Genomic DNA, 20115 nt, shown 5'->3' on the forward strand with positions numbered 1-20115 from the left:
TTATCGGCTCATGCTTTCAGAGGCTAGGTGGCTTGCTTCCTCCTGGGTCAGTATCTTCTGGCTGGCCAGCAATCTTTGGGGTTCCTTGGTTTTACCATCACATGGCAATGCATATGGCAGCATCTTCTCTTGTCTCTTCCAGGTTCCATTGACAGCCAGCTTCTGACTGCTCCCTGTGGCTTCCATCTCTGCCCAATTTCCTTTGCTTATAAGCACTTCAGACATATTGGGTTAAGACCCACCCTCATTTGGGTTGGGCACACCTTAACTAATAACATCTTCAAAGACCCTATTTACAAACGGTTTCACATCCACAGGACCAGGATTTGGAACCTGAACATGTCTTTTGTGGGGGACACGATTCAATCCCCAACAATGCAAAAAGTACAGAGTTCACATATACCCTCCTCTCATACACACAATGTTCCCTACTAATAACATTTTATATTAGTGTGGTACTTTTGATAAAATTGATAAAACGGTATTATTATATTATGCTATTAATTTTAGCAACTGTTTACATTAGAGATCACTCTTTGTGTTTCCAGTTCTATGGGTTTTTTGTTTTTTTTTTTTGGTGTAGTAGCTTGTATACAACCTAAAATTTCCTTTTCAATCCCTTTTCAAATATACAATTCAGTGTTCTTAGTTACATTCACAAAGTTGTGCCTGCATCACAGTCGTCCATTGCCAAAATTTCCCATCACTCCAAACAGAAACTTCAAACCAATTAAACATTAACTCCCCATTTCCCTTCTCTATTCAGCATCTGATAACCTGTATTCTAGTTTATGACTTTATGAATTTACGTATTCTGCATATTTCAAATAAGTGAAATCATATAGCATTTGCCTTTCTGTGTCTGGTCTGACTTATTTCACACAACATGAATTCTTCAAGGTTCACCTACATTGTTGCATGCATCAGAACTTTGTTCCTTTTTAACAACTAAATAATATTCCATTGTATGTGTATATTACATTTTATTTACCCATTCATGTGTTGACAGACACTTGGGTTGCTTCTACTTTTTGACAAATGTGAAGAATGCCACTATGAACAGGGGTGTACAAATATTTGAGTCCCTGCTTTATTTTTTTTGTTATCTACCAAGAAGTGGGATTGTCAAGTTATATGATAATAATATATATAACTGCTGAGGAAATGCCAAACTTTTTCACAGTGGCTCCAAACATTTTACATTCTCACCAACAAAGAACTAGTGTTCCTATTTCTCTATATCCTTCCCAACACTCTATATCCTTCCCAACCATCTTATACCCACTAGAATGACTACTTTTTAATGGTAGTCATTCTAGTGAGTATAAGATGGTACCTCATTGTGGTTTTCATTTGCATTACCCTAATGGCTAATGATGTTGAACATCTTTTCACATATTTATTGGCTATTTGTATATTTTCTTTTGAGAAATGTCTATTCAAGACTTTTGCCCATTTTTAAATTGGGTTGTTTGTCTTTTGGTTGTTGAATTGTAGAAATTCTTTATATATTCTAGATATTAAACGTTTAGCAGATACATGGTTTCCAAATATTTCTTTCATTCTGTTGGTTGTCTCCTTTGATGTACAAGGTTTTAATTTTGCGGAGGTCTCATTTATCAATTTTTTCTTTTGTTGCTTGTGCTATGGTGTAAAATCTAAGAAATCATTGCCTAACAGAAGATCCTGAAGATGTTTTCCTCTAGGAATTTTACAGTTTTAGTTCTTATATATAGGTCTTTGATCCATTTTGAGTTAATTTTTGTACACAGTGTGAAGTTTTGTTTTACATATGGATATCCAGTTTTTCCAGCAACATTTGTTAAAAAGACTATTCTTTCCCTACCAAGTGGAATTGGTATCCTTGTCAAAGATCAATTGGCCACCCTCTCTCTCTAAGCCCACTCAGCAGGTGAATTCACCGCCCTCCCGACTATGTGGGATATGACTCCCAGGGATGTGAATCCCCCTAGCAATGCAGGAAATGACTCCTGGAGATGAGCCTGGATCCAGCACTGTGGGATTGAGAACATCTTCTTGACTAAAAGGGGGAACAGAGATGAAACAAAATAAGGTTCCAGCGGCTGAGAGATTTTGAACAGAGTCGAGAGGTCACCGGAGGGTATTCTTATGTGCTACACAGATATCACTTTTAATCTTTAGTGTGTTGGAATGGCTAGAGGGAAATACCTGAAGCTGTCAAACTGCAACCCAGTGACCTTGATTCTTGAAGACAATTGTATAACTATGTAGATTGTACAGTGTGACTGTGTGACTGTGAAAACCTTGTGGCTTGTACTCCCTTTATCCAGTGTATGGACAGATGAATGGAAAAATGGGGACAAAAATTAGATGAAGAATAGGATGGGATGGAGAGGATGGAAAGATTTAGGTGTTCTTTTTTGCTTTTATTTTTATTTTGGAGTAAAGAAAAGTTTCAAAAATTGATTCTGGTGATGAACGCACAACTGTATGATGGTGCTATGAATAATCGAGTGTACACTGTGGATGACTGTAGGATGTATGAATATATCTCAAACTGTACTTCAAAAAGTAAATTAACAGTGGGGGAGGAGGGGACTGGGATGTTTTTGATGTTCTTTTTTATTTTAATTTTTATTTTTTGGAATAATGAAAATGCTCAAAGTTTGACTGTGGTAATGAAAGCACAACTATGTGACGATACTGTGAACACCTGATTGTACACTTTGAATGATTGTATGTTACGTGATCATATCTCAATGAAATTGCATAAAAAAAGATCAAGTGGCCAAAGGTGTGAGGATTTATTTCTGAACTCTCAATTTGATTGGCTTTGATATTAGGGTGATGTTGGCCTCACAGAATGAGTTAGGAAGTGTTTCCTCTTTTTCAAATTTTTGAAGAGTTTGAGCAGTATTGGTATTAATTCTTCTTTGAATTTTGGTAGAATTCACCAGTGAAGCTGTCTGGTCCTGGGCTTTTCTTTGCTAGGAGGTTTCTGAATACTGATTCAATCTCTTTATTTGTTATTAGCTGTTGAGATCTTCTATGTCTTCTTGAGCTCATGTAGGTAGTTTTTGTGTTTCTAGGAATTTGTCCACTTCACCTAGGTTATCTGATTTGTTGGCATACAATTGTTCATAGGATCTTCTTATAATCCTTTCTATTTCTGTGGAGTTGGTAGTAATGTCCCTTCTTTCATTTCTGATTTTAGTTATTTGCATCTTCTTATTTTCCTTTGCCAGTCTAGCTAATGGTTTGCCAATTTAATTGATCTTTTCAAAGATCCAACTTTCGGTTTTGCTGATTCTCTCTACTGCTTTTATTAATCTCTATTTATCCTCCATTCTGATCTTTGTTATTTCCATCCTTTTGCTTTCTTTGGGTTTAGTTTGTTCTTCTTTTTCTATATCTTCCAGGTGTGAGATTAGGTCTGTGCATGAACTCTTCTTTCTTTTTTAATGTAAGCATTTAGAGCAATAAATTTCCCTGTGAGCTTGCTTTTGCTGTGTCCTGTAAGTTTTGATATGTTGTGCTTTCATTTCATGCATCTCAAGATATTTCCTGGTATCCCTTGTGATGCCTTCTTTAGCCCATTAATTGTTTTAAGAGTGTGTTGTTTAACTTCTTTATTTTTGTGGAGTTTCCAGTTCTTCCTGTTATTGACTTCTTGCTTCACTCCACTGTGGTCAGAAGATGCTTGCATAATTTCAATCTTTGAAATTAAATCAAGATTTGTTTTGTGGCCTAACATGGTTTATCCTGAAGAATGATCCATGTTCACTTGAGAAGAATGTGTATTCTGCTGTTTTGGGGTGCAGTGTTCTGCATATGCCTGTTAAGTCTAGTTCATTTATATTATTGTTCAAGTTTTCTGTTTCCTTGATGATATTCTGTCCAGATGTTCTATCCACTGATAAAAGTGGTACATTGAAGTCTTCAACTATTATTCTAAAGGTGTCTTTCTCTCTTCAGTATTGTCAATGTTTTCCTCATGTATTTTGGGGAACTGTGGTTAGGTGCATAAATTTATGATTGTTATTTCTGCTTGGTGGACTGCCCCTCTCATTAATACATAGTGTCCCTTCTTTGTCTCCTGTAACAGTTTTTGACTTAAACTCTATTTTGTCTGATATTAGTATAGCAACCCCAGCTCTCCTTGGGTTACTATTTGCATGGAATATTTTCTTCCCATCCATTCACATTCAACCAATTTGTTTCTTGGGGTCTAAGTGAGTCTCTTTTATATAACATATAGTTGGATTGCGCTTCTTTAACCATTCTGCCAATCTGTGTCTTTTGACTGGGGCATTTAATCCATTGATATTCAGTATAACTACTGGTAAGGCAGTACTTACTTGAGCCATTTCGTCCTTTGTCATATATTTTTTGTCCCTCTTTTCCTTTATTGCAGCCTTCTTTCATATGTAATCTTCTGTGATGTAATGATCCCTTTCTCATTTCCATTTCTGTATACATGTTAAATAAGTTCTTTGTGGTTACCCTGGGTTTTGTATTAACCCAAATCTATAACCTACTTGTTTGAAAAGACACCAACTTAATTTCAATAGCATACAAATAGTCTCTGCACCTGTACCCCTCCGTTTCCTGTTTATGTTGTTTTTGCCACAGGTTACCTAGCTACATTTTGTGTGTCCATAACATGGAACTAGGATTACTTCTTAGTCAATGTATTTTAAAACATAGTAAATAAAGAGTAAAGTTACATCCTGAGGATACCATACTATTGGGTTTTGCATTCACCCACGTAATTACCTTTATTGGAGACCTTCACTTCTTCATATTGCTCCAAGCAACTATTTCTTGTCCTTCCCTTTCAAACTAAAGAACTCCCTTTAGCATTTCTTGTAGGCCAGATCTGTTGGTGACAAACTCTCACAGTTTTTGTTTATCTGTGAATGTCTTAAACTCTCCTTCACTTTTGAATGACACTTTTGCTGGATAAAGAATTTCTAACTGGCAACTTTTCACTTTCAGTACCTTAAATGTTATACCACAGCCTTCTTGCTTCCATGGTTTCTGATGGAAGCCTGCACTTAGTCTTATTGAGGATCACTTTTTTATAATGAATCACTTTTCCAGCCTTCAGAATTCTCCATCTTTGGCATTCAACATTTTGGTTAGTATATGTCTTAAAGTAGGTTTATTAGGTTTATCCTGTTTGGAGTTGTGTTTTTTGGACATGTATATTTGTATCTATTGTAAGACTTCGGAAATTTTGGCTATTATTTTCACAAATGTCCTTTCTGCCCTTTTTCCTTCTCCATTCCTTCTGGGACTCCCATAATATGTAGTTTGGTATGCTTCACATTATCCCAGAGATCTCTTTGGCTCCTGTATTAGTTAGGGTTCTCTCAGGAAACAGAATCAACAAGAGATATCTGTAAATATAAGATTTTATAAAAGTGTCTCACCCAACTGTGGGGTATGCATGAGTCCAAATTCCGTAGGGCAGGCAGTGAACTGGCAACTTCGATGGAGGTGTTTAACGAACTCCTCATGCAGCGAACTGGCAACTCTGATGAAGGTGTTTGATGAACTCCTCAGGAAACACTTCACTGGCTAACTGAAGAAGGAGTGAAGGTCCTCTCACTTTCTTCCTTAAAAGTCTTCAACTGATTGGATGAAATCCAGCAGACTGAATTCTCTCTTTGCAGAAGGCATACCCTTTGTTTATGTAATCAGTCACAGCTGTAAGTCAATTGACTGATGATTTAATAAACCAGACTTCTGGTTTATTAACCAGCCACAAATGTCCTTGCAGTAATGGTTAGGACAGTGCCTCTTGACCAGACCCTGGACATCATCACTTGGCCAAGTTGACACACAAACATAACCATCATAGCTCTGCTCTCCCTTTTTCATTCTTTTCTCTATCTGCTCTATTGACTTTGATTTTGATTGTCCTGTCTTCTAGTTTGCTGATTCTTTCTTCTGTCTGTTCAAATCTTCTGTTGAATGCCTCATGTATTTTTAATCTCCATTATTGTGTTTTTCATCCTCATAAGTTCCATTATATTCCTTTTTTAAACTTTCGAATTCTTGTTGTTCACTTCCTTAGTTCCATATCCAAATTTAGTTAATTTTAACCCATATTTTCCTTTAGCTCCTTGAAATCATTTAGGAAACTTGAATGAACAACTCTGATTAGTTGTTCCACTGTCTGTTTCCTCTGAAGTTTTAATTTGTTCCATTGACTGAGCCAACTTTTCCTGTTTCTTTGTATTGGTTGTGATCTTTTGCTGATGTCTGGGCATTTGATTGTTTTGATGTGCTAACTCTGGAAGTCAGTTTTTCCCTCTTGCCAAGGGTTTTAGGGTAGACTGGCTGTGTGTTAAGGCTCTCCTTCAGTGTTTGGTCCAGTTTAGAACATCTAGAGCAGCCTGTTTAACAGTTTGGATTTTCTCAGGTATTTCTGCATCTGCCTCTTGTCCTGGACATGCACAGTGTCTGTTTAGATTACTCCATTGCGTGAGACGGTTTCCCCTCCAGGAAAGGATTCCTCGGGGCAGTCCTGGGCTGTTCTCTTTGTTTTTATGCACATTTCTCTCCACAGTGACTATGATTTGCTCAACTCCTCTCCCACTCTGAGCTGGCTTTTTCATTCCAGAGTTCAGCCATAGGTCCACCCAGCCTTAAAGTGGTTCAGTTTCCCTGTTCATGCAGCTTTTCTGCTTCTAGTGACTTCTGTTAGGGGATCCCAATCCACAAAGTCAGATGGGGTCAATGTTGAAAAACATCAAATTTTTTGTTTAGGTATACCAGGAATCAGGGATCAGGCTGGGAGTGTGCAGTTTGCCAACAGTTCTGCTGAGGGTCATTTTGATTTCCAGGGGACCAGCTTCGTATACTCACACATACCAATCACTAGGGCCCTGCCTTGGATTATGTAGACTTGGGTCCACATATCTGGATGTGTGTGGGATTCTAAGTTGCTGCCGTGGGTAGTCCTGCAGTCAGTGACCATGGCAGGAGGTGCCTGGGCCAGGGTGCTGCTGCCATGTGTCTCTTAAGCTGTATGGGACCTAGCGTGGGGGAGAGGTCCGGATTGTTAGGTCCGTATCACTCTCCTACCTTTCTTTTGGTGGCTTTATTTTTTTTTCAGTTCAACATTTGTGGAGTCTTTCTCCTGTCTCTACTGTCCTCCAGAGTTCCAACTGAGTTGGCATCTGCCTTTTTACTTACCTGTCTTTAAAAAGAAACATTTTCAGGGATGTCTTATGGTGCCATCTTGATGATGATATTTTTCTCCAGTTTTTTTAATCACAAAAAAGAAAACAGGATTGTAAAATAAAACTCTGGAGTGCTCCCGACTACGGGAATCAGAAAAGGCCCTCTATGTTAGCTTTTATGAATGCCAGAAGTGAGCCTGTTTAAGCTAAGAAATCTGTAAGTCAATACATGTTGCATCACTTTAGCCAGAAACTTTAGGCCTAGGCTTTCTGAAGGAGCCCCAAACTTGAAACTCAATCCTCTAGAACTGCAATCTGTAATAGTCTTTTTATTTTTATTTTTTTTGCTGCAGTGTGAAGAGAATCCTCTACTGTCATACATTTCAATTTCGTCAGCTATAGAAAAAGTGTGGGAAAAATTTCTTATGGAAGGTGAGCATGGCTTCCAAATAATAAGGTCTTCAAGGTCCAAAGGATATGGTCAATGGTTTAGCAGACATTACCTGATTTTTCAGAAATTCTGCTGTTGCTTTCTGCAAATCAATTTTTTGATAGCTTAATTTATAAACTTATGAGTAGCTGCATTATACAGTATTATAGCTCAGATTTAGGGAAGAAAGTGATTAGTCAAGAACCATCAGTTAAGTAGTTTAAGTAGCTCAGGATTCCTGTGCCTCCTTTTGGAACTAACAGTTTGGAATAGAGCAATAATTTTCAGGCCTATTTAAAATAAGAGGTCCAAAGAAAATATCCTTATTTCTAATAATCAATTGACATTTTTCATCAATTCATCTAATAGCTATTAAATGTTTATTCCATACAAGGTATTACTAGGAATATATAAAATTCTTTAAGACATGATTTCTATCTTCAAAGAGATTACAGGAAATCTGATGGCAAAGCAAGGCCTCCATACTGCTACAACTAATAATCAAGTCCTTCTCTTTCATATGTTTTTATATAAATAAAGAATTTCTAATCTCCTACTAAACAAAGAAGTTATTTTTAAAGGATACCATCAGTATCACACAATCAAGTTAGAAGAATAGTCAAAGTTAATAAGAACTTCATTTATCATTCCATGTATTTCTAATGCTGTTCTGATTACTGGGTACTTAGAGTGGCCATAAGCATTAGTGGGGTGGGAGTGGGGGGTGTTATTGAACGTTCTGAAGGAAATAGGACTCTTTGTCCCTTACCCCTCCTTCTATTTCCATTTTCCTATCTTAAGCCTCTATTTTAATGTATGTATCAGAAAAACCTCCTCCTTCTTTGGGGATGGGGAAGATCAATGATGATAACTCACATTCATTGATGACTCCTGTGCAGATGCTCTGAAGTGAGAGAAACATAATAAGGATTTTACCATAAAATGAATCTCTTACTCCCACTTTTCCTTTGAAATGGATCATTCCAGAGTAAAAAATCTGCCTTCATTCAACAAGTAAGGCAACGTAGATCAGAGAAGTCAAGCAATTCTTTCACTTTTATAAAGGGATTTTGACATGTGTTCTTTATGAAAGAGCAATAAAAATAAAAATCAGACCAAAGAAATACATCTACAAAAAGGCTTGGATATACTCTGGTAGGTTTAGTGGGGGAGGAGATAGTGCCATTTTGAGGTACTAGTCAGAGAGGCAAAGCAAGACAAGACCCACAAGTTGCCAGCATGGAGATCACAATAATTTTTACTAGTTTACAAAATGATCCAATCTTGGTCTCATATAATTAAATAATCGTGCCCTTTTGCTCTGAAAGTTTAAATCTCAGGAACTCGTTTAAGAATAAGGGATTATAAAGGTTTTTCAAGAAAATCATTCTGAAAACCCTGTCCCAGAAATGGTTTATGAGTTTGCAATTAAATCTAAATTTAGCAATGTCTACAAAAGGCAAACAGAAGTGGAAAGTTACCTCCTTTTTTCATGAATAACTTATGCAGCTTCCCCCCTACCCCCATACTTTCTTTGTAGGCCACACAGGACAGAAACTGCAGTAAAGTTAGAAGGGGCAACTTAAAACCTCAGCACAGGTTTTTCATGGTTGGGGGAGTGGGGATGAGAGTAGTACAGCCCACGGGGGACATTCGGGAATATGTGGGGACACTGATTCTCACCATGACTGGAGGGTGCTACCAGCATTTAGTAGGCCAGGGTCAGGGACTCTGAAAGTCCTTGCTTTGCTCAAGATAGCCCTGCATGATGTCACCTTGCCAAAATGCTCACTGTGCCTCAATGAGAAAAACCGTTCGACCTGATCAGAAGCACTAACAGGGCAAATTAAATTTTTTTTCCTGATTAGCTTAAAAGCAGCAAAAAGGCTCTGCCTGGGGTATATGGCTGGTTAAACACTGGATAAGTAGCTTAAAAGCACATGGTTTACTTGAAACTTTTTGTTATAATGATAAAGATTCAGTAAAGTTAAGAGTCAGGTAGAATTGTAGCGACAGTTTGTGAATACTTATCTCAAAAGTCATCAAAAGTACACTTTGTGTAGTTTATTGTACATAAATTGTAACTCAATAAAGCTGTTTGAAAAATTCAGGGACATGCTGCATTAATACCACAGACATTCAATTCAATTAAATTTTTAGAGTAACTTTTAAAATAAATAAATCTGTTTAGTACATCAAGAACTATACTTGTGATATATAGGTTGTGCTTATAATCTGTATGACAGGCAAAAATATACTACCAGCTGATGGCAACATACATAAAATTTATTGGCAAACAATGAGCTTCTTGAAGATTAAATCCACAACATAAAGTTATAGAGGCGTCACAAGATACGAATAGTAAAAGCTTACAAAAATACAGTTAAAACACAAAAGTTCAGAAATTCTACTTTAAGTTCAACTTTTAAATTGTCATCAACTTGATTTATTTTTATATTTTGGTAATTTTCTTTAATGTCTGTAAATGTGGCTGTAAGTGCCATCAGGTGGTAAGGAAAAGAACAATTATTTCCCATTAGTAGTAATTGCAGAATTTAAGGAAAAAGGCCCTTACAACAAAAAACAATTTATGTATAAACTAAAATCTAGGAATTTAAATTCTTTAACCAGTCTTCAGTTGGTCCTGAAATGAAGTCTGCTCCTTTTCACCTGGGATTCTTGAGAATACTCTCTCACATTAAAAATGTACTCAGAACCCCAAACTTAATTTTTTCGTCATAGACCAGATCGTGGAAGAGTATATGGAAGACCATCCCTGGTCTACAATGAAATGGCATGCAATCTTTGGGCTGTCTATATTTCACTATATTCCTCTGCTCTAGTTCCAGCTCTGGATTTGTATCACCCCTCCTCAAATACCACTACCACAGTATTTTCCTAGGTTCATCAAAAGCCAAGCAAAAGTTCCTTTGTCCTATACTCCAGATTTCTTTTGTTTTGCAGATACTATTGGCATACATAGTATAAATGTCCATATTGTATTATTAATTCCCTATGTGCCATCTATATGCTCTATCTCCTTGTTCTCAGTTAAAAATATTTTAAAATAGTTGAAGCTGAAAGAAACTATTGTGCTACTGGGTTTAGTTTCTAATCCCCTCAATTACCTTATGCTAAAATTCTTTTCTTCTGTGTCAACTGAATCCTCCAAATACCCAACTGTTCCCTTTGTTGCCTTTCACATTTCCAGTGCACATCAGCTCTCCTGGGGAAGGATTAAGCTTTGGTCTGGTTGAAAAATATAGCTATAATTCTGAAGATGACAAAAAAGCTTCTCCCCATGTCCAAGACACAGGATATACCAAAAAAAAAAAAAAAAAAAAAAAAAAAGCCAATCATAAAAGAGGAAAAAGAAGTTGAAAGGAAAAAACATTTCAGAGGGAGAGTACTATTTTTTGGCTCAGATTTAGAACACGACCAACTTATTTTTGCCTGTGGTAGGTAAAGAAAGATTGGTGTACATATGTTAAAAAAAAAAGATGCATTTCACACCCCACATTATAATATAAATCAGAAAAAAAGTTCCTTCAGCCAGCCATGGGGGGAAAGGAGAAACAATTCCCAGGGTATACAAATTAATGGTCCTGTCATTTCTGTCATTCCCACATTGCAATGCCAATATAATTCCATAAAAATACAATTATGCTGAGGCAAACACTGTTGCAGAGAATAACAGCTACATATGCATTTTTCTAAGAAACACAACTTGTGAGGTTCATGAGGCGTGGCTATGTTTGTCACAAAAAGGGCCAATGTGGGGATCAAATTAATTAGACTCCTGGAGTCTGTCGCTTAGCATGCAATACAAGAAAGAATGAAGCTCCATAATGATTGTGCTGACTGGCACACACACAATCACACATTATCTTTGAGCACAAAGGAGATAAAAGAGCTAATATTTGAATGTTTAACATGTACCAGGTACTGTTCTCAGCAGTTTGCAAAATATTTGATGTAACATTATCATCTGGGGTGGTTGATTTAGGTAGTGATAACAACATGGCATGGAGCTAAGGTCACAGAATCAAACCATACTGACAACCCCCCCTTACCAAAATAAAGAGCCAAAATAAAAACAAAACAACTTTCCCATGCCACAAGTCTTGGTGACCTAGCTATCATGCTATCGCCATAGTACAGACTGAGTAAATGTCCAAAACCCATCTTTACTACTGTAATCAAAACTCAAAGAGCAGAGACCTATTGTTAGGGATGAATACAAAATCTGATGTTCCAACCCATGAGACTTGTACCACCTAGATATAATCAGGCAGATTTCGTTATTTTACTAGGGCTGTTTATAGGAAGTATTTAGACTATGTTTGTTTTCCCTGCCACAGTTCTCAGCCACTTTTTGTAGCTCCTACAAGTTGGAAGCAAGAGAATCTAGTATGGATTTTCTTCTTTTTATTCTCTGAACAGTCTGTATAAGATAAGTACTCTTACACTTTTTCTTTGAAGATTTGATAAAACTCCTACCATTCCCCACTCCAAACAGTCTAGGCTTGGTGCCTCTGGCAGAAGGTTGCAGTGGTTGTGGTTAAAGTGTGATTAAATTTCTTTAATGGTTAGTAGGCTTTAAGTTTTCCTATTCTTCTTTGTGAGTCATTATGATATGATATTTTCTATTTTCTCAGAACTGTCTATTTACATTGTTTTCAAGCTCATTGACATAAAGTTGTTCAAATTAGTGTCTTATGATTTTTAGAATCAGTTTTATCTGTAATTTTGTCCCCTTTTCCCTTCTTATGACTGTTTATTTACGCCTACTGTTTTTTTTATTAGCCTTGTCAAAGGTTATGATATTTTGTAAGTATTCCCAGAGAATCAGCTTCTGGCATTACCAATCATCTCATCACTCTGTTTTGTTTACTTTCATTAATGTCTGCTTTTATTTTAATTTTATTTAATTCCTTCTATTTTATCTGGCTTTACTCTTTTCTTCCTAGCTTCTTGAATTGAAGCTTAGTTCATTTACTTTCATTTTTTCTTATTTTCAATTGTCCCAATTGCTTGTACCCATTCACAGCTCCCTTAACACAGTGACTTTTATCTCCATTATTGAACCAAAGAGGCTTTCTTTCTTACTGAGTATAGTTATGTATTAAAAATGATATCTTCAGAAAAATATTTACCCATCATTCCCTGTTCTGGAACGAGAAGTATAGGATTCGGAATAGTCAGGTCTGCCATCCTGACCTGGAAGTCCCAAAGTGACTTTCACTTTTGAAATAATAGCAGTTCAATTTTTGTGACCTCACTAGTCAGTAAACAGCAAATAAAGCCAAGTTCGAAATGAAAATTCAACTGTAGCGATGAAAAATTCCTATTATTTGGAGTTCATTTGGATCGAATTTACAGACATACTGGAAAATCAGAAGTGGAATGAAGATGTCTTTAAAAAGCTAAGCAACTTGGATCAGCAGCAGACTTTATTATAAAACTTATATATAAAATCCCACTGTTTTCCATAAATGGACTCAGACTGGGCAAAAGAAGAGGGTGCTTTCCACAGTACCAGGAAGAGCTACCAGAGCCAGCAGATCTGCAGTAAGTACCAACCGGCACCCCTGCACCTGGAAGACAGCCATCAGAACAGTGGAAAGAATGCTGGACTAGGAATTCAGAACTGTTCTTGTTCATTCTCTGCCACTAAGGCATTGCACAGCCTAGAATAAGCCATGCCCCCTTTTTGGACCCCAGTTTTCATCTGTAAAACAATGGAGTTGAATTAGAATGGCTTCTAAAGTACTTTCTAGTAAGAATTTTCTGTGACCTCAACAGCTTGATGCTTTATAAGAAGGCTGAGCCCTCCATTCTTCAGTTTGCTGAGTAAATAGCTTGCCAGGTGATGAAGAAACCATGCATTCCTGAAATCAGTTTTCAAATCAAATGCAAGTCAGAATTGCCAGATGTGTGGTTCTGTTTGATTATCACTCTGCAAAGGAACAGCCTACGGATGCCTGGAAGCTGGATAGTTTCCTTATGGGTGTAGACACAATCTAGGTTTTAAATAGAAAAAAGCAAATCAACCCAGACCAAAACAAAACCCCCCACACAAGTTCTAGACACAACAAAGGGTAAGACACTATTTTTTCTACAAACGTGTCTGTCCTTGATATCTGAGAAGAAAACAAATGTAAACCTCAAATTGACCAGAGCAAAGTGCACTACAGATAGGGACAGAACTAAGCTGCATGCTGCAAAGTTATAGGATGTGAGAGATCTGATCCTCCATACTGTAAAGTCTGTTCAGTTAGAAATTTCATATGAGCAGAAATGTGAGGAAGAGAATGAGGGAGGAAAAGCCTATGAGGGTAAAGCTGGAGTTCTACTGAATAGCAGGAAGTGGATTAAGAATTAAAAATTTGGATTGAGGTGGGAAGAAAGACTCAAGAATAAATCACAGAGCTTTGACTATGGGTCACAATGTAAATTTATAAGTGAACTGCACAATTTCACCACAATGCAGTAAAAACTAAGCAGATTCAGACTTTATTTATGGATCTCAAGGATGGAGAGTTAGCAAAAAGCTAGTCACAATCCCACATGACCTTCAGATAACATCTTAAAGACATATTGTTTTCTAAAAAATAATGTTCAGTGAAAAGCATCTTACTATTATTTACCTAGCCAGATGGGAGGAGCAGTTCATTGCAGCCCCATTGCTATATGTGTGGGTACAGACTATATTAGGGGTGGGTATCCAGCAGATCTCTAGCCACTATTTGATATTTCCATCATAGCTGAAATAGGCAATCAATCAGAAGAGAGGGAAAAAGCTTTCTAACTAAATTTCCATTTGGTTCACATAAAAGCCACTGAGCAGTCTTCACTTTCACATAAGCCTTCACTTTTTGTAAGTTCATGCTACCAAAGTATTTAAGAAAAAAAAAAAAAAACATTACACAAGTAATATGGGCACACTGAAGAAAATTTGGAAAATAAAGAAAAGTAGAAAAAAAGGCAGTCACATTTAGTCTCACCTTAGAGACACAACCACAGTTAACACTTTGGTGACTTTCCCCCAGTCTTTTTTTTTTTTTTTTTAATTGCTATTTTATTGAGATATAATCACATAACATACAAAGTGTACAATCAGTTATTCACAATATCATCATATAGTTGTGCTTTCATCACCACAAACTTTGAACATTTTCATTACTCCAAAAAATAAAATTAAAATTAAAATTAAAAAGAATATCCAAAACATCCCATTCCCCCTCCCCCGTTGTTCATTTATTTTTTAATACAGTTTAATTGAGATATATTCACATACCCTATGGTCTTCCACAGTGTACAGTCATTCACAGCACCATTGCACAGTTGTGCCTTCATCCCCAGAATCGATTTTTGAACCTTTCCCTTACTCCAAAATAAAAATAAAAGCAAAAAAGTACACCAAAATCTTTCGATCCCCTCCAGCCCACCCTATAATTCATCTGATTTTTGTCTCCATTTTTCCACTTATCTGTCCATACAGTGGATAAAGGGAGTGCAAGCCACAAGTTATACAATCACCTTCAAGAATCAAGGTCACTGGGTTGCAGTTTGACAGCTTCAGGTATTTCCCTCTAGCCATTCCAGCACACTAAGGATTAAAAGGTGATATCTATACAGCACATAAGAATATCCTCCAGAGGGACCTCTTGACTCAATTTGAAATCTCTCAGCCACTGGAACCTTATTTTGTTTCACCCCTCTTCCCCTTTTTTGTCAAGAAGATCCTCAGTCTCACAGTGCTAGGTCCAGGCTCATCTCCAGGAGTCATTTCCCCCGTCGTCAGGGGGATTCACACCCCTGGGAGTCACATCCCACATAGAGGGGAGGGCAGTGAGTTCACCTGCCGAATCAGCTTGGGGGTGGGGGTGAGGCTACATCTGAGCAACAAAGAGGTGCCCTGGGAGGGGACTCCTAGACACAATTATGCATGGGCTTACCCTCTCTCTTACAGCCATTGTACTGCCTTTTTTTTTCCTTCTATTTTTTTTAATTATTCATTTTATTGAGATATATTCACATACCACGCAGTCATACAAAACAAATCGTACATTTGATTTTTCACAGTACCATTACGTAGTTGTACATTCATTACCAAAATCAATCCCCGACACCCTCATTACCACACACACAAAAATAACCAGAATAATAATTAAAGTGAAAAGGAGCAACTAAAGTAAAAAAGAACACCAGGCGCCCTTGTCTGTTTACCCCCTAGTCTTTTTAACTGGGTCTAGGTATCCTCCACACCCCCACCATAGTTGTAACAATACTATATATATAATATTGAATTTAGTTCATTCAGTAATATTTTATCATAAGCATTTATCCAGGTTCTTATACTATCTTTGCAACTAATTGTTAAAAGGCTCCAATCTATTCTAAGAAAACAACTCTAAATGACTAGTAGCCATGGAATGATAAAATAAACTATGATTCATAGTATTCCATTGCATGGATGAATCATAGTTTATTTAACTACTTCCAGAATATTGGACATTTAGGTTGTTTCTCATTTTCCACTATTATAAATAGCCTAGATGAACTAAGTCTGTTTTGTTCACTAGTGCCTAACAGTCTTCCACATACTGGGCCTCAGGCATTTGCTGAATGTATTAATGTACAGTGAGCAACTATACATAACATACCCTATAATGAAAACCTCTGTACATAAGCTTGTTGTTGTTGTTTTCATATTTAGGATTATTTCCTACAGACAGATTTCCGTAAGTGGAAATTGTGGGTCAATTTGGAGCTTTTGATAGTTTTGTAATTTGCTTCCCAAAATGAAGTATTACTTTGCATTCCCAACAGTAAAATATGAAAAGATCCATTTCACTATACTCTCACCTAAATTGGGTATTATCTGTTTAAAGTCTTTATCTATTTTGGTTGGCAAAAATCATCCTACCTCATTATAACTTTAATCTATAGTTTTGAATACTAGTGAGGGTGAACACTTTCCTTTAGGTTTGTTAACTGGTTGTCTATTTTTAAATAGGTAGTTTTATAGTAATTATTACTATTTAAATCAAATTTATTCCTTGAAGCTCAGTTGTAAATTATAGTTAAAAAAAAAAAAAAAAAAAAAAAAACTCAACAATTTTAGGAACTAAATTCTGGAATCAACTTCCTCTAACGAAGTAACTTAAATACATAACCAGGAACAGCTTATTCATAGAGCAAGTCTAGTACATTTTATTAATAGTAAAGATGGAGGCTAGAACTCCCCGGTTCTGACTTTCTCCTGATAATTATGTTATAAAGTTTTGTTTTACTTACGATATTTTTCTGGGGTGATGATGTAGTAGGGGAAGAAGAGAGTTGGAGGGAAAAGGTTCCCAAAATTTTTCTTCTAAAAATTTTCTTTTAGGAAGCCATTCTAAATTAATCCAGAACCTATGATGGCTGTTATCTGTGACTGTACTTTTTAGAAATTTCTTCAGCTAAGATTATCTTGGGATAGCTTAATAGCAGAACTTTGTTAATCCCAAATTAGGCTTTCTCTCTGAAGCTTTCTGTAAACAAGTAAGCTAAATGGAGAAAAGAGAGAAACACGATCAGAGAAAACAAGGTAGGCCTAGACAACATTACCAGTAATGAGAACCTGACAATGACTGACAATCACATCTCAATAACTAACTCAACTAAATCCTTTCATAATTGTTAGTATAGCAGTAGAAAAATGCTCTTCTGGGGTAGAAGTATGTTTGCTTTTCATTCTTTCAAAATATCCTTCCAGAATAAGGCAAGAATGTTGACCTACCATCTGTTCTTGACAAGGAAAGAAAGCAGAAATGTGAAGTCAGGATTGTTTGTGGGAAATTTGGTCTCTTTAAGTCCTTCCAAGGAATTTTTTAAATGGAAAATTATCTTGGAGCTCTGCTCACAAAGCAAATGGCTACCAACTAGAGGCAATTAACCCCCAGAAAATCCATCAAAACCATCACATGCAGAGGAGTCACAATAAGATATTCCTCTGGTGTCTCCCATCCCCACTCCACCAAACTGATCTCACAAGTTAGCAACATCTCCATATTGTCAAATCCAATCGGTACTTTTTAATTCTTAAACTACTGGATGTGATTACAGAAGATGGTAATAGCTATAGTTTGTCTTTTCCAGTTTGCCTTTCTTCTTTGGGTAACAGAACCCTTATTTCCCGTGGGTAACCTATTCCATGTAGCTGATCTTATCCTAACCCCATTGCTACCATAAGCGGTAAGTTATTCTTCATCTTATCATCCTCATCTTCATGGTGGCTAACATTTATTGAGCTCTTACTATGTGCCAGACACTGTTCTGATCCACTTCATATGTTATTATCTCATTGAAAGAAATGACCTATGTGTTAACACTGCTATTTCTTCTATTTTATAGTTGAGAAAACTAAGAGATAAGAAGATTATATAATTTGCCCAAAGTAATACAGAACAGGGATTTGAACTCAAATAAGTTGGCTTCAGAGTACAGGCTCTTATGTCTCACTGCTTCTCTAACTTAGTCTTGTATAATCTCTGGTCACAGAAAATGATTTAGGGAAGTTCACCTGCCCCAAGTAGGGTCAATCATCATCTCCCTGTGAAATGTGATACATGGACACTGGAATAGAGAAAGTCTTTTTTCTGTGACTGACAAAAAGGAGAAGGCAGAGCTCTGATGACAATTTTGGCCTCCTAGATTTAGTTATGTCTGAAGCCAGGTACAGTCAATATGCAGATTTTCCAGTTGCATAAGCATTTTGCTTGAGCTACGTGAAGTTAAGTTTCTGTCACATAGAGTCCTTGAAACTTTTTACTTATTTGGTGGAACACTATTTTTCCCTGGCTTTTTCCCTCCTCCTCTGATCATTTCCTTACTGATCTCTTTCATGGGATCTCTCCTCCTCTGCATGTCCTTTAAACACTGGTGTGCTCTAGGATTCTAGGGCAGTGGTTCTCCTTAGCCCAACTCACAAACATTCTGATAGGCCTCCTCCTGGGGAATGTGCTCCTATCTCGCCCCTACTTCATATTCATATGATACTGAACCACAGCTAGTCATATGAGTGCATAATATCCCTCAGAATACTAGGGAAGAAAAAAGGTTGAGAACTATTGCTCTATAAGTTATCCTTGGAAAATATCATCCCTTTCACAAACTATTACCAGCATGCTGATGCCTTTCCAAATCTGTGTCTCCAGTCTGGGGACTTCCTTGTACTTTAGGTCAATGTATCTAATTGCCTACCGGACATTTACTTTCATGTCTGATAGGTGTTGGCTGTAAGCTCCACCAGTGCGCCACAGTTAATCTTACTATTTAGTGATCATTTACCTGGGATGTAAGCAATACCTAAACATTATACCTACAGGAACAGTGCTGAATCAACAGGACATCTTTTATAATACAGATTCCCAGGATCTCCACCCTCTATACCCTCTCTTCCACTACATCAGAATTTCCAGGTAGAGTCCTGAAAATGTACAGTATAAATAAATGACCTCAGTGATTCTTACTGAAAAATTTGAGAAAGACTATTATAGAAGCTTTACCTATTAGATTATTATCATTGAAAATGGTACCAGTATCCAAACTTGTCCTTACCTCTAAGTCAAGCACTCCAGAAATGATTTATAAGTAGCCTAAACAATATTTCATTAATTTTATTCCAGAGCACTGTATAGTATCAGTGACCTAAGAGAGGCCTTCTTAAACAACATGCCACATACCAGAAAGAACTTATTCTCCAGAAAGAATTTAGCATTTTCACCTGGGAAATTAATTCTACCAACCCATGCTCAATTCTCACTAGCAATATAAGGTTTTATTGTGACATATTAATGTCAGTTTCCATCACTTTTTCCTTAAGTTGTTGAGGAACTAGGATTTAAGCTTCTCTTTCTAAAAAGCCACTCCTCTTTATTATTTCAAGTGCAGGGTCAAAGTTTTGAAGATTTCTTTCATTCCTCTGTAACTCCCCAAAAAGTTCTTCCTGCATATATTCAGTAGACTGAAAGCTGACAAGGCACAACGACTAATATACTCCAAAACCTATTCCTGACTAAAGAATTCAAATAACAGTCAGCAATTAAAGTGAATGACAGCAATTAACAGTCTTCTGACAGGCACCCTTCCAGGAACCTGAGAGCCTTAAAGGCAAACTTATTTATGGTCATAGTCTACAAAAAGCTGAATCTCTCAAATGTCTTTGATTACAAATCCCAAAACTGCCATCTTTGCTAACCGTGAAGAGAGAGGTGTTTTGGAGGTAAGGAGGGATAGGATCAGATGAGAAAAGTGTATAGGGACACACTGAGAGAACTATTTCAGAATTTCCAAGTAAAAGGCAATGAGCTGAAATAGAACAGAGAGAAACTGCATCTAAAATGACATGAAAGCAACTTCCCCAACCCTCCTTTACTCCCTTCTTCAAGAAGCTTTACAGCTTGCTTCCTACAGCATGGAATGACCAAAACTCATCAAAATGAGAACACGTATCCTTCCAAA

At 36.8% G+C, this 20115-nt stretch overlaps 1 protein-coding gene across 4 annotated transcripts in view; it reads right to left on the minus strand.

Annotated features, from left to right (window-relative positions):
- PPP1R12B (protein phosphatase 1 regulatory subunit 12B) overlaps positions 1-20115 on the minus strand; it is a 264369-nt gene that overhangs the window by 55429 nt on the left and 188825 nt on the right. Inside the window, exon 19 of one of the 4 annotated variants that reach the window (XM_037825035.1) lies at positions 12650-13628. The exons of the other annotated variants lie outside the window; for them this stretch is intronic. Coding sequence (XP_037680963.1) covers positions 13560-13628 — 69 coding nt within the window. The 3' untranslated portion in view covers positions 12650-13559. Of the gene's footprint in view, positions 1-12649; positions 13629-20115 lie in introns of those variants that run through there. 4 annotated transcript variants of the gene reach the window in all.

The sequence above is a fragment of the Choloepus didactylus genome, chromosome 2, assembly GCF_015220235.1.
Source record: "Choloepus didactylus isolate mChoDid1 chromosome 2, mChoDid1.pri, whole genome shotgun sequence".
Classification (NCBI taxonomy): domain Eukaryota; kingdom Metazoa; phylum Chordata; class Mammalia; order Pilosa; family Megalonychidae; genus Choloepus; species Choloepus didactylus.